Raw genomic sequence first — 12,813 nt, 5'->3', positions numbered from 1 at the left:
TTCTGGCTACCAAGTGTATCTGACCATTACTGCTACCAGAACTTTTACATTCTGCACACAAAACAGCTTAAAACTACAGTTTCTAACCCCTGATGTATCAATAAATTGTCTTCTAATATTTTGTAAGGTGCTACGCAAACTGTATAATAATATCAAATCTCTATGTACATATGCTTAATAACCGAACAAGAAATTGAACTTTCAATTTAAAAAACATACCTACAAAAATTTAAGAAAATTTTACAAAAGCGCAATTATTTATTATATTTATTATTTAATGAATTGTATTACAGCTGTAATTTTTGGGATGAATAAATATTTGCAGAGTTGGTAGTTAATTATTCTTTAATGTAGAATACTTTTTTTTTTGTTTTGTTTCAATGAATCCCTGTGTCCGCAACAGAGCCAACTCTCCCATCACTGCAAGAAAACTTCCTGCAGTGATGGGAGAGATGCATACTGCTTGCTCTGCCCACCAATTGCACATTTTGGTGCGGAGCAAGTGAATAAAGGTTACATGGCCTGCATAGAGAGATCAGCCTTTTCTTTATGAACCATAACAAGTAAAGTGAATTCGGTTTATTATCTTATTACAATGGCATCTGAAAGTCAGTGGCATATATTAGGCAGCAAGTAAGCATGTTGTCTCTGAAGTGGATGTGTTGAGAACAAAAAAGATGGGCATGGCAGTTTGTTGCGTATGGGGCTGCATAGCCAAAGACCAGTCAGGATGCCCATACTGACACGTCTCCAAGCTAAAAGTGCCTACAATAGGCACATAAGCATCAGAACCAGGCCATGAAGCAATAAAAGAAGGTGGCCTGGTCTGACAAATCATGTTTTCTCTTATACCACATGGATGGCAAGGACAAGACTCATAAGGATTCCCACAGTCCACAAAGATGTTTTTAGCCGTTGGTTAGAGAGTAACTACAAAAGGACATAAGGGTCACCAAAAGGAAGGACACTAACTCTCCAGCACTTTTTACAGTACGGTCTGCCTATTTAAATTGACCACCTATATTTATTTGTTTTAAAGTTTGATCCATACATATCTTACCCAATACATTTGCTCGGTTTGAACTTCAGCAAGTCGTATTCACCATGTCTAGATGCCTAAATGCATTGAGTTGCTGCCATGTGATTGGCTGATTAGCAATTTGTGTTACCAAGCAATTGAACAGGTGTACCTAAAAGTGACTGGTGAGTATTTCTGTTTTATAATTGGTGTTTTTTATGTGCTGCCTTAAAAATCCTAGTATGTACTTCTCTTTGTTCCAATGTAATTCAAGGATGTGCCACATTGGCATATAACAAACTCTATTTTGATTTGATATCTTAGTACTAATAACCAAATTGGCTTAAAAAAACAGAAGAACAGCTCATTTTTAAGGAATGTATCATTTGAAGACTGCAATGTCTGCAGTGTATGTAGACAGACATCTACAGCTGGAGGGCTATTTTTTAAGATAATTTCCTTTTTCAATTACAGATCCCATTTCCTACAAGAATGTACCCTGCAGACGTGTAAACCCATACCGTCTTTTGTCACATTCTGAGAAAATATTGACAGCTGGACTGCTCACCTCTTCAAACTAAAAAAACTTCTGGAAAACATAATACTAGTTACTGGTCACAGGCCTCCAGTGTAGAGAAATCAATACATGTGGCTAACTGGCTATTACTGGCCTCTACACCCCAATGTGAATTACAACAAGAGCTCCATCTATCTGTTGTAGACCTGATACCCTAAGAAGGCTTTAGAAATATAACTTATTGTGAAGCAGTATATTTGCATTCCATAATGTCAAACACTGCCAGAAAATAATGAAATCTACAAAGGTCAATTAACATCCAAGTGCCACCAGTAAACATCCACATGCACTATTGAGCATTACCAGGTCCTCTTAGCATCCAGCAATGATTGTTTTAATGTGTGTAAGTGAAACTAACCTTTGGGCCTAGCAAGTTGTCTAAGTACCAACGTGTGTCCCACATGGAGCCAACTGGATCCCAAGTTGTGGTTTTATGCAGGACGTTTGATTCTCTTCAAGGGACTAGAGAGTCCCAAAGATTCCTGGCTCTAAGACCAACTTCCTTTATCCAACAATAAATTATGAAAGAAGGCAGGAAAGAAGATTGAAGGAGAGGGATAGAAATGAAACAAGCGTGGGTCTCTGTGTTAACATTAAGAGTAGTGAGGCCCTGTGTACACGGGTTTAGGTTCCAAAGAGCTTCACAGGGACACAAGTATTGATTTGACATCTCACACAGGTACATGAAGGCACCACAGAGTGACTGAAAAAATAGATTTTGTTTTTTTCACCATGCGGTAAAATTGCATAAACATACAATAAGGTGAATGCTCTACCATTTACTGCTATTGGCTCTAGTACATTTTTTCTACTGCAATGAAATTCATCAGGGGATTCTGAGCAACCTAATATAGACATGAATATTTTTGAGTATCTCTACATTAAAGATAGCCATACATGGCTCAAATTGCAGAATTGGACACAATTTGAGCAATGCGTGGCCCTAATGACACCACCTGGCTCGACAAAACTAGATCTGAAAATAGACTGAGCAGGGTGAAAAATTGCTGACCAAACAGTGACTGAATTTAATGAGCTGCAGTAACGGTTTGGGTATTCAGACATCCACAGGTGCTGTGAAGACCCCAAATCCATGCTATTTAGTGTGGATGGGGGAAATAAAGTGATTTCTTTCATTCAGCCTGCAGGAACCAAATGTAATTTTAACAACTTCATATATAGGTTTATAGTTTCTTCCCTGGCACCATCTGTATGTCAAAAAATGCAATCAGCACCCTTGCTGAACAAAAAGTATACTTATTCCAGGTTCCTAGGGATTGCATGGGTCAGGGGTAACCAGATACCATTCAATAACAACAAAAACATTTTAACATCTTTTGCATCATTGCACGGGCACCACACTGCGTCATAAGTCAAATTGTGAAGAAGAAATGTGGCAGACCTACAGTTAAAAAGAGTGGACAAAGTGATCATCTCCTCCATGAATAGTATAGAACAATTACCGTACATTACTCTTCAGGAAGAAAAACAGCAAGTATGTATAAATAACAAAATATGGCAGCCTCATATGCATAAAAAACAAACTGTACACAAACACAAGCTTTCTAAAACCATTCAAAAAAAAAAAAATGAAAATCTAAATTTGAACTGAGCTGGTTATATCCATATCCTATTTCCTCCTAAACTCTTAAAAGGTAAAAATGAAATGGAAGAGTTTTTCTGTTTTGTCCCCCCAGGGCACCTCCACAGCACCACTAATTGAAAGCTTTTAACGGAGAGTAAATGAAGGATTTCCTTTTAAGAATGTCCAGATGGAGATATCCTGTAACAAAACTGTTCATTTCCCAAATTATAATCCCCCCATAATGACCAATAAGTAGGAATTCTAAAATACCTCAATTTTACCAGTGCATTTCTAAAAGACATTGCTATATATGATAATAATAGTGTGACCAGCTCAGCAGCTGCTGTGAGAGAACATATGCACAGATTTAGGAGCGCAGAGAATACTAGCTACTTTGATGTTGCAGACTGAGCATCCTAGCCAGGGGCGGACTGACAACTAATGGTGCCCCCGGGCAATAGGAGTGTCCCCCGCACCACACTCAAGCAACACCTACACAAAGCTTCACCAACATATTGAACTTCCTACATCACATGCATTCATGGCAGCCACCCTCCACATATTGCATCCCAGCTGCACAGAAGGGCCCATCAGCAAACTGCGGAAGCTGTTGGGCCCTCAGGAATGAGCCAATGCCCAATTCTTGTTTGCAACTTAGGCTCACAGAGATTCCTCTTGCCATTGCTGGGAACTAACCAAACACGACAGGTTCAAAGGTGGTGGCCATCTGAGAACCTGTCAGGTGCCCATAGGCTTCCCAACCATGCCTCCAGGAATCACTGTGAGCCTGATCATTTGGTTACTATAACTCAGCTGCATAGATGGAGCATTTAAATATCCACTGCACCATAGCTTGCATGTAAGTTCCTGGCTTCCTTCTGTAGAAGCCAATGGGCACTTTCAAGTTTAAAGATGGATAATGTGCAGCAGCCATCTTTATGACGCAACCAGGGGCGTTTAATGAAAGCAGTGGGCCCTAATGCTAGATAAAGAAGTGCAGTGTATGCAGCACGCTGGTACAAAAATTGGGTGTTGTTTTAAGGGGCTATAGGTAGCACCTGCTGGCTACATAGTTCAGTAAAGATGACCGATGATTGAGGGCTTAAAGTGGTTGTAAAGGCTCAATATTTGTTAACTTCATGCATTCTATGTACGAAAGTAAAAAACCTTCTGGGTGCAGAAGCCCCCCCAAATACTTACCTGAGCTCCTTCTCGATCCAGCAATGTGCATGAGAGCAGTGGCTGTCCCAGATCTCTATCTCCTCACTGGCTGAAAAAGCAGCAGCAGCCATTGGCTCCCACAACTGTCAGTCACAGCCAGTGTGCCAATAAGAGGGAGGAGCAGGGGGCATGGCCAAGTCGCATCTGTGAGTGAATGGACACACAGACCAGCGGCACGGGAGCCCCCAAAGCAAGCTATTTGCTATGAGGATACATGGCAGGAGGGAGGGGCCAGGACAGCGGCAGGGGACCCGAGAAGAGGATTGAGGCTGCTCTGTGCAAAATTATTGAACAGAGCAGGTAAGTATGACATGTATGTTATTTTAAAAGGAAAAAAAATCTGCCATTACAATCATTTTAATTGCTTTGTTCGGGCATTCGGCTCCTTCCTGACAGGGTTGCCAACTCCTCCACAACTTTTTTTTTTATATGGAAATTTTACTGACAGAGTTAATTTTTTACTGAGATTCTGAATTATGGCATAATTTCCTTTTAGAATCTAAGAGGTAAAGAGTGGGGTGAAGGGATAGGGACAGAAGAGGAGAGGGAGGGAGGGGGAGGAGAAATAGGAATAGGAGGAAGGGAGAAAGAGAGAAGGGTGAGATTGGAAATTATTGAGAGAGATGGAGGAAGGTGAGGGGAGGGGGGGTGAGAGAGAGAGCAATAGAGTGGGGAGTGAGAGAGAGGGGTTGACGAGAGGGGGGCGAGAGGGGTTGACGAGAGGGGGGCGAGAGGGGTTGACAAGAGGGGGGCGAGGGGTTGACGAGAGGGGGACAAGAGGGGGCGAGAGGGGGGGCGAGAGGGGGGGCAAGAGGAGGGGTTGACGAGAGGAGGGTTGACGAGAGGAGGGGGGCCAGAGGAGGGGGGCCAGAGGGGGGGGGCGAGAGGGGGGGAAGAGAGGGGCACGAGAGGGGGGCAAGGGGGCATGAGGGGGGCGAGAGGGGGGGACGAGAAGGGCACGAGAGGGGGGCAAGGAGGCATGAGGGGGGGGGCAAGGGGGAACGAGGAGGGGAGCGAAGGGGGCCGAGGAGGGGGGCGGGCGAGAGGAGGGGAGCGAGGGGGGCCGAGGAGGGGGGCGGGCGTGAGGAGGGGAGGCCCAGCGAGAGGAGGGGAGAGGGGGGGCCGAGCGAGAGGAGGGGAGAGGGGGGGCCGAGCGAGAGGAGGGGAGAGGGGGGGCCGAGCGAGAGGAGGGGAGAGGGGGGCCGAGCGAGAGGAGGGGAGAGGGGGGGCCGAGCGAGAGGAGGGGAGGGGGGGGGCCGAGCGAGAGGAGGGGAGAGGGGGGGCAGAGCGAGAGGAGGAGAGAGGGGGGCCGAGCGAGAGAGCGAGGGTGGCAAGAGAGAGCGAGGGTGGCAGAGAGAGCGAGGGGGCGAGAGAGAGCGCGAGGGGGGCGAGAGAGAGCGCGAGGGGGGCGAGAGAGAGAGAGCGAGGGGGGCGAGAGAGAGAGAGCGAGGGGGGCGAGAGAGAGAGAGCGAGGGGGGCGAGAGAGAGAGCGAGGGGGCGAGAGAGAGAGCGAGGGGGCGAGAGAGAGAGCGAGGGGGCGAGAGAGAGAGCGAGGGGGCGAGAGAGAGAGCGAGGGGGCGAGAGAGAGAGCGAGGGGGCGAGAGAGAGAGCGAGGGGGCGAGAGAGAGAGCGAGGGGGCGAGAGAGAGAGCGAGGGGGCGAGAGAGAAAGCGAGGGGGCGAGAGAGAGAGCGAGGGGGCGAGAGAGAGAGCGAGGGGGCGAGAGAGAGAGCGAGGGGGCGAGGGGGCGAGAGAGAGAGCGAGGGGGGCGAGAGAGAGAGCGAGGGGGGCGAGAGAGAGAGCGAGGGGGCGAGAGAGAGAGCGAGGGGGCGAGAGAGAGAGCGAGGGGGCGAGAGAGAGAGCGAGGGGGCGAGAGAGAGAGCGAGGGGGCGAGAGAGAGAGCGAGGGGGCGAGAGAGAGAGCGAGGGGGCGAGAGAGAGAGCGAGGGGGCGAGAGAGAGAGCGAGGGGGCGAGAGAGAGAGAGCGAGGGGGCGAGAGAGAAAGCGAGGGGGCGAGAGAGAAAGCGAGGGGGCGAGAGAGAGAGCGAGGGGGCGAGAGAGAGAGCGAGGGGGCGAGAGAGAGAGCGAGGGGGCGAGAGAGAGAGCGAGGGGGCGAGAGAGGGGGCGAGAGAGGGGGCGAGAGAGGGGGCGAGGGGGCGAGAGAGAGAGCGAGGGGGGCGAGAGAGAGTGAGGGAGACGAGAGAGAGCGAGGGAGGCGAGAGAGAGCGAGGGAGGCGAGAGAGAGCGAGGGAGGCGAGAGAGAGCAGGGGGGCGAGGGAGAGAGGGGGGCGAGAGAGAGAGGGGGTGAGAGAAAGAGAGGGGGTGAGAGAAAGAGGGGGGGGCGAGAGAGAGGGTGGGGGGCGGCAAGAGAGAGGGAGTGAAAGATAGAGTGAGGGGGGTGAGAGGAGGGGTGTGGTGGGGTGAGAGAGAGGGACAGAGGTCACAGAGAAATATACAGTATACACACATTGTTTATGCTTTATTTTTAATGAATTTATATAATACAGGAAGTACAGAAATACACTTACCTCACTTGTTCTAAAGATTATCCGGTAGTTATACTGAGGACCATTTTCTTTTGCATCTTCCAGTTTTTCTCTCCGAATACTTACAGCCACAGGACCAAGATTCTCATCTGAGCCAAAATAGTTCCAGTGCTCTAAAAATAACAGAGGAATAGCATCACCACTACAAACTAATTACAAAGTCACAAACTACAAGTTTAAACCATACAGTAATTTCTTTGTCCAATGGCCCCCAACAATTAGAATCTCACAATGAGCACTGAGCTGAACACTTCAGTACACACTTACTCATTTGTTGTGCTTTTTGTCACTTCTCTTTGGTGCACACAGAACCCTATTTATTTACACTAACTTTCCCTGGTTGCCAACCAAGCTGGGAAAGTATTCAAGCATAGATAGAGTATGATTCAACCACTATTATAGGTTGTGCCTCCACTAGGACCTCCACTTTAATCCAAAATCTGATTGGTTACCCAAGGACACATTTTATTACTAGTTTTTGGATTAGAATACCAAAACAAATGTTGACAGTCATGTACTCCTTACCAGTGCCAATTCCCCTAAGTATGTTACAGCTGAGATCACTAAAACACTAATCAAAAAAAACAAGAAAACCTTTGCATCCTTAAGAGCTTAATATTTTCGGCTTCATTTGTCAGTCACGAATAGGCAATGGCACTACTAACAACTGGAATCTATGATATATCCATGCCCACCTCCAGGTGAGCATGGATATATCAGAGATTCCAGTTGTTAGGAGTAAATAATCATTAAAATCAAGTAAAAAATAAGAATTGTGACACAAGCCAATTTAAAGTAATATGACAGTCTACCTACGCATATGTAAACATTATAAATCTCTTATAAAATGCTTTCAATTGGCACTTTCTGCTGTGTGAGAGAAAATCCCCCAAGGACCACTCAGGCCCTTTCAGCGAAATATCCCAAAAAGACCTTAAGGGTCCCCTATAAGTATAAAGCAAATATTTGTTAGGAATAAGGGGAATAAGAGTACACAGCAAAGTGTTTATAGAAGTCATTGTCATATCTAGCAAATTATTTTAAATTTTTAATACGGATGGACTAAATACACAGATAAATACACACACACACACACACACACACACACACACACAGTGCCATGAAAAAGTGTTCATATCCCTTGAATTTTTTCACATTTTGTCATGATACAACCAAAAACATAAATGTATTTTATTGGGATTGTATGTGATAGACCAACACAAAGTGGCACATAATTGTGAAGTGGAAGGAAAATAAATGATTTTCAAAATTTTTTTACAAATAAAATATCTGGAAAGTGTGCTGTGCATTTGTATTCAGCCCCCTTTACTTGGATACCCCTAAATAAAATCTAGTGGAACCAACCGCATTCAGAAGTCACCTAATTAGTAAATAGAGTCCACCTGTATGTAGTTTAATCTCAGTATAAATACAGCCCTCGGAGGTTTGTTACAGAACATAGAGAGCAAACAGCATCATGAAGGCCAAGGAACACACCAGACAGGACAGGGATAAAAATGTGGTGCAGTTTAAAGCAGGGTTAGGTTATAAAAAAAATATCCCAAGCTTTGAACATCTCACGGAGCACTGTTCAATCCATCATCCAAAAATGGAAAGAGTATGGCACAACCGAAAACCTACTAAAACATGGATATTCATCTAAAATGACAGGACAGGCAAGGAGAGCATTAATCAGAAAAGCAGCCAAGAGGCCCATGGTAATTTTGGAGGAGCTGCAGAGATCCACAGCTCAGGTGGGAGAATCTGTCCAAAGGACTATTAGTTGTGCACTCCACAATCTGGCCTTTATGGAACAGTGGCAAGAAAAAAGCAATTATTGAAAGAAAGCCATGAGCAGTCCCGTTTGCAGTTTGTGAGAAGCCATGTGGGGGACACAGCAAACATGTTAAAGAAGGTGCTCTGGTGAGATGAGAACAAAATTGAGCTTTTTTGGCCTAAAGGCAGCACAGTGGTCAAATGGTTAGCACTTCTGCCTAGCAGTACTAGGGTCGTTGTTTCCAGTCCCAACCACCTGCCTGGAGTTTGCATGTTCTCCCTGTGCCTGCGTGAGTTTCCTCCAGGTACTCCCGTTTCCTCCGACACAACAAAAGACAAGCTGGTAGGTTAACTGGATCCTGTCTAAATTAGCCCTAGTATATGTATGTAAATTAGGGATCTTAGATTGTACACCCCTTGAGGGTTAGAGACTGATTTGAATGTACACTATATATATATATATATATATATATATATATATACATACAGTCAGGTCCATAAATATTGGGACATCGACACAATTCTAACATTTTTGGCTCTATACACCACCACAATGGATTTGAAATGAAATGAACAAGATGTGCTTTAACTGCAGACTGTCAGCTTTAATTTGAGGGCATTTACATCCAAATCAGTTGAACGGTGTAGGAATTACAACAGTTTGCATATGTGCCTCCCACTTGTTAAGGGACCAAAAGTAATGGGACAGAATAATAATCATAAATCAAACTTTCACATTTTAATACTTGGTTGTAAATCCTTTTCAGTCAATTACAGCCTGAGGTCTGGAACGCATAGACATCACCAGACGCTGGGTTTCATCCCTGGGGATGCTCTGCCAGGCCTCTACTGCAACTGTCTTCAGTTCCTGCTTGTTCTTGGGGCATTTTCCCTTCAGTTTTGTCTTCAGCAAGTGAAATGCATGCTCAATCGGATTCAGGTCAGGTGATTGACTTGGCCATTGCATAACATTCCACTTCTTTCCCTTAAAAAACTCTTTGGTTGCTTTTGCAGTATGCTTTGGGTCATTGTCCATCTGCACTGTGAAGCGGCGTCCAATGAGTTCTGAAGCATTTGGCTGAATATGAGCAGATAATATTGCCCAAAACACCAGAATTCATCCTGCTGCTTTTGTCAGCAGTCACATCATCAATAAATACAAGAGAACCAGTTCCATTGGCAGCCATACATGCCCACGCCATGACACCACCACCACCATGCTTCACTGATGAGGTGGTATGCTTAGGATCATGAGCAGTTCCTTTCCTTCTCCATACTCTTCTCTTCCCATCACTCTGGTACAAGTTGATCTCGGTCTCATCTGTCCATAGGATGTTGTTCCAGAACTATGAAGACTTTTTTAGATGTCGTTTGGCAAACTCTAATCTGGCCTTCCTGTTTTTGAGGCTCACCAATGGTTTACATCTTGTGGTGAACCCTCTGTATTCACTCTGGTGAAGTCTTCTCTTGATTGTTGACTTTGACACACATACACCTACCGCCTGGAGGGTGTTCTTGATCTGGCCAACTGTTGTGAAGGGTGTTTTCTTCACCAGGGAAAGAATTCTTTGGTCATCCACCACAGTTGTTTTCCGTGGTCTTCCGGGTCTTTTGGTGTTGCTGAGCTCACCGGTGCGTTCCTTCTTTTTAAGAATGTTCCAAGCAGTTGTTTTAGCCACGCCTAATGTTTTTGCTATCTCTCTGATGGGATTGTTTTGTCTTTTCAGCCTAATGATGGCTTGCTTCACTGATAGTGACAGCTCTTTGGATTTCATCTTGAGAGTTGACAGCAACAGATTCCAAATGCAAATAGCACACTTGAAATGAACTCTGGACCTTTTATCTGCTCATTGTAATTGGGATAATGAGGGAATAACACACCCCTGGCCATGGAACAGCTGAGAAGCCAATTGTCCCATTACTTTTGGTCCCTTAACAAGTGGGAGGCACATATGCAAACTGTTGTAATTCCTACACCGTTCACCTGATTTGGATGTACATACCCTCAAATTAAAACTGACAGTCTGCAGTTAAAGCACATTTTGTTTGTTTCATTTCAAATCCATTGTGGTGGTGTATAGAGCCATAAATGTTAGAATTGTGTCGATGTCCCAATATTTATGGACCTGACTGTGTATATATATCCAGGATTCCAGGCCACTTTGGCAGGGTTGGTTACAGACCAGATTTTGCAGTCCACTGATGACCACCAGCAGGTGGTATAAATAAAGCAGAACTGGAGCAAGAGGTTGCGCTTGGCCTGGGACTCAGGAAGCCATACCTGAAAGAGCTGTGGATGAGAAAGTTTGCTTTGTACAAGAAAGGAAAAGGTTTGCACACCGTTTTGTTCTGTTGGTGACAGGGAGAAGCCCTTCATCTGTGAGATAGGAATCTCTTCTGTTTAGTTAGTGCCTGGATGGCAAGGATTCATTTTCGGTTTTCTTTTGTTTATTATGCATCCAACCTTTTAAATAAAACTGGCTACAAGTCAGATTTTTAAGAAAGACCTGCTGTGTGGACTACCTTTTTCCCAGGGAAGGTGATCCCCCACCTGAGCTAACCCCCACAATATATACATTTATATATGTAAACCTCTGCGTAAATTGACGGCACTATATAAGCACCTGAAATAAATAATAAAAGCAAAACGCTATGTGTGGCAGAAAACTAACACTGTACATCACCCTGAACACACTAACGTGAAACATGCTGGTGGCAGCATCGTGTTTTGGGGATGTTTTTCTTTGACAGGGACAAGGAAGCTGGTCAGAGTTGATGGGAAGATGGATGGAGCCAAATACAGGGCAATCTTGGAAGAAAACCTGTTAAGAGTCTGCAAAAGACTTGGGACTGGGGCAAAGGTTCACCTTCCAGCAGGACAACGACCCTAAACATACAGCCAGAGCTACAATGGAATGGTTTAGAGTAAAGTATATTCATGTGTTAGAATGGCCCTGTCAAAGTCCAGACCTAAATCCAATTGGCAAGACTTGAAAATTGCTGATCACAGATGCTCTCAATCCAATCTGACAGAGCTTGAGCTATTTTGCAAAGAATGGGTACAAATATCACTCTCTAGATGTGCAAAGCTGGTAGAGACATCCCCAAAAAGACTTTGAGCTGTAATTGCAGCGAAAGGTGGTTAAACAAAGAGGGCTGAATACAAATGCACATCACTCTTTTCAGACATTTGTAAAAAAAATTTTAAAACCATTTATCATTTTCCTTCCACTTTAAATTATGTGCCACTCTGTTGGTCTATCACATAAAATCCCAATAAAATAAATTTACGTTTCTGGTTGTAACATGAAAAAATGTGGAAAATTTCTAGGAGTATGAATACTTTTTCAAGGCACTGTATGTAAAATATAAACAGTGAAGGAAATAAGTATTTGATCCCCTGCTGATTTTGAATGTTTGTCCACTCAGTCTAAAAATTGAATGGTAGGTGTATTGTAACACAGAGACCGAATAGCAACAAAACATTCAGCATTAATGCATGTCTAACAAATTATGCACTGATTTGCATCTTCATGAGGTAATTAAGTATTTGATCCCCTTCCCAAAACATGACTTGGTACTTGGTGGCAAATCCCTTGTTGGCAATCACAGAGGTCAGACGTTTTTCTGTAGTTGGCCACCAGGTTTGCACACATCTCAGGAGGGATTTTGGCCCACTCCTCTTGGCAGATCCTCTCTAAGTCATTAAGGTTTGGTGGCTGACATTGGCAACGCAAACTTTCAGCTCCCTCCACAGATTTTCAATCGGATTAAGGTCTGGAGGCTGGCTAGGCCACTCCAGGACCTTAATGTGCTTCTTCTGGAGCCACTCCTTTGTTGCCTTGGCTGTGTATTTGGGGTCATTGTCATGCTGGAACACCCATCCACGACCCATTTTCAATGCCCTGGCTGAGGGAAGAAGGTTCTCACCCAAGATTTGATGGTACATAGTCCCTTTGATGCGGTGCAGTTGTACTGTCCCCTTAGCAGAAAAACACCCCCAAAGCAGAATGTTTCCACCACGTTTGAGAATTGGGATGGTGTTCTTGGGGTCATAGGCTGCATTCCTTCTCCTCCAAACATAGCGAGTTGA

The 12,813-nt window shown here is 44.8% G+C and overlaps 1 protein-coding gene across 7 annotated transcripts in view; it reads right to left on the bottom strand.

Annotated features, from left to right (window-relative positions):
* Positions 1–12,813, bottom strand: part of SIPA1L1 (signal induced proliferation associated 1 like 1) — a 419,939-nt gene that overhangs the window by 186,984 nt on the left and 220,142 nt on the right. For all 7 annotated transcript variants that reach the window (XM_089686855.1, XM_089686849.1, XM_089686852.1 and 4 more), the window contains exon 4: positions 6,927–7,057. In XM_089686855.1, coding sequence (XP_089542981.1) covers positions 6,927–7,057 — 131 coding nt within the window. The remainder of the gene's footprint in view (positions 1–6,926; positions 7,058–12,813) is intronic.

Source organism: Staurois parvus, unplaced genomic scaffold (genome assembly GCF_062004578.1).
Source record: "Staurois parvus isolate SC_StPar_1 unplaced genomic scaffold, SC_StPar_1.0 ptg000414l, whole genome shotgun sequence".
Taxonomy (NCBI): domain Eukaryota; kingdom Metazoa; phylum Chordata; class Amphibia; order Anura; family Ranidae; genus Staurois; species Staurois parvus.
This window is presented reverse-complemented; position numbering and strand designations above follow the sequence as displayed.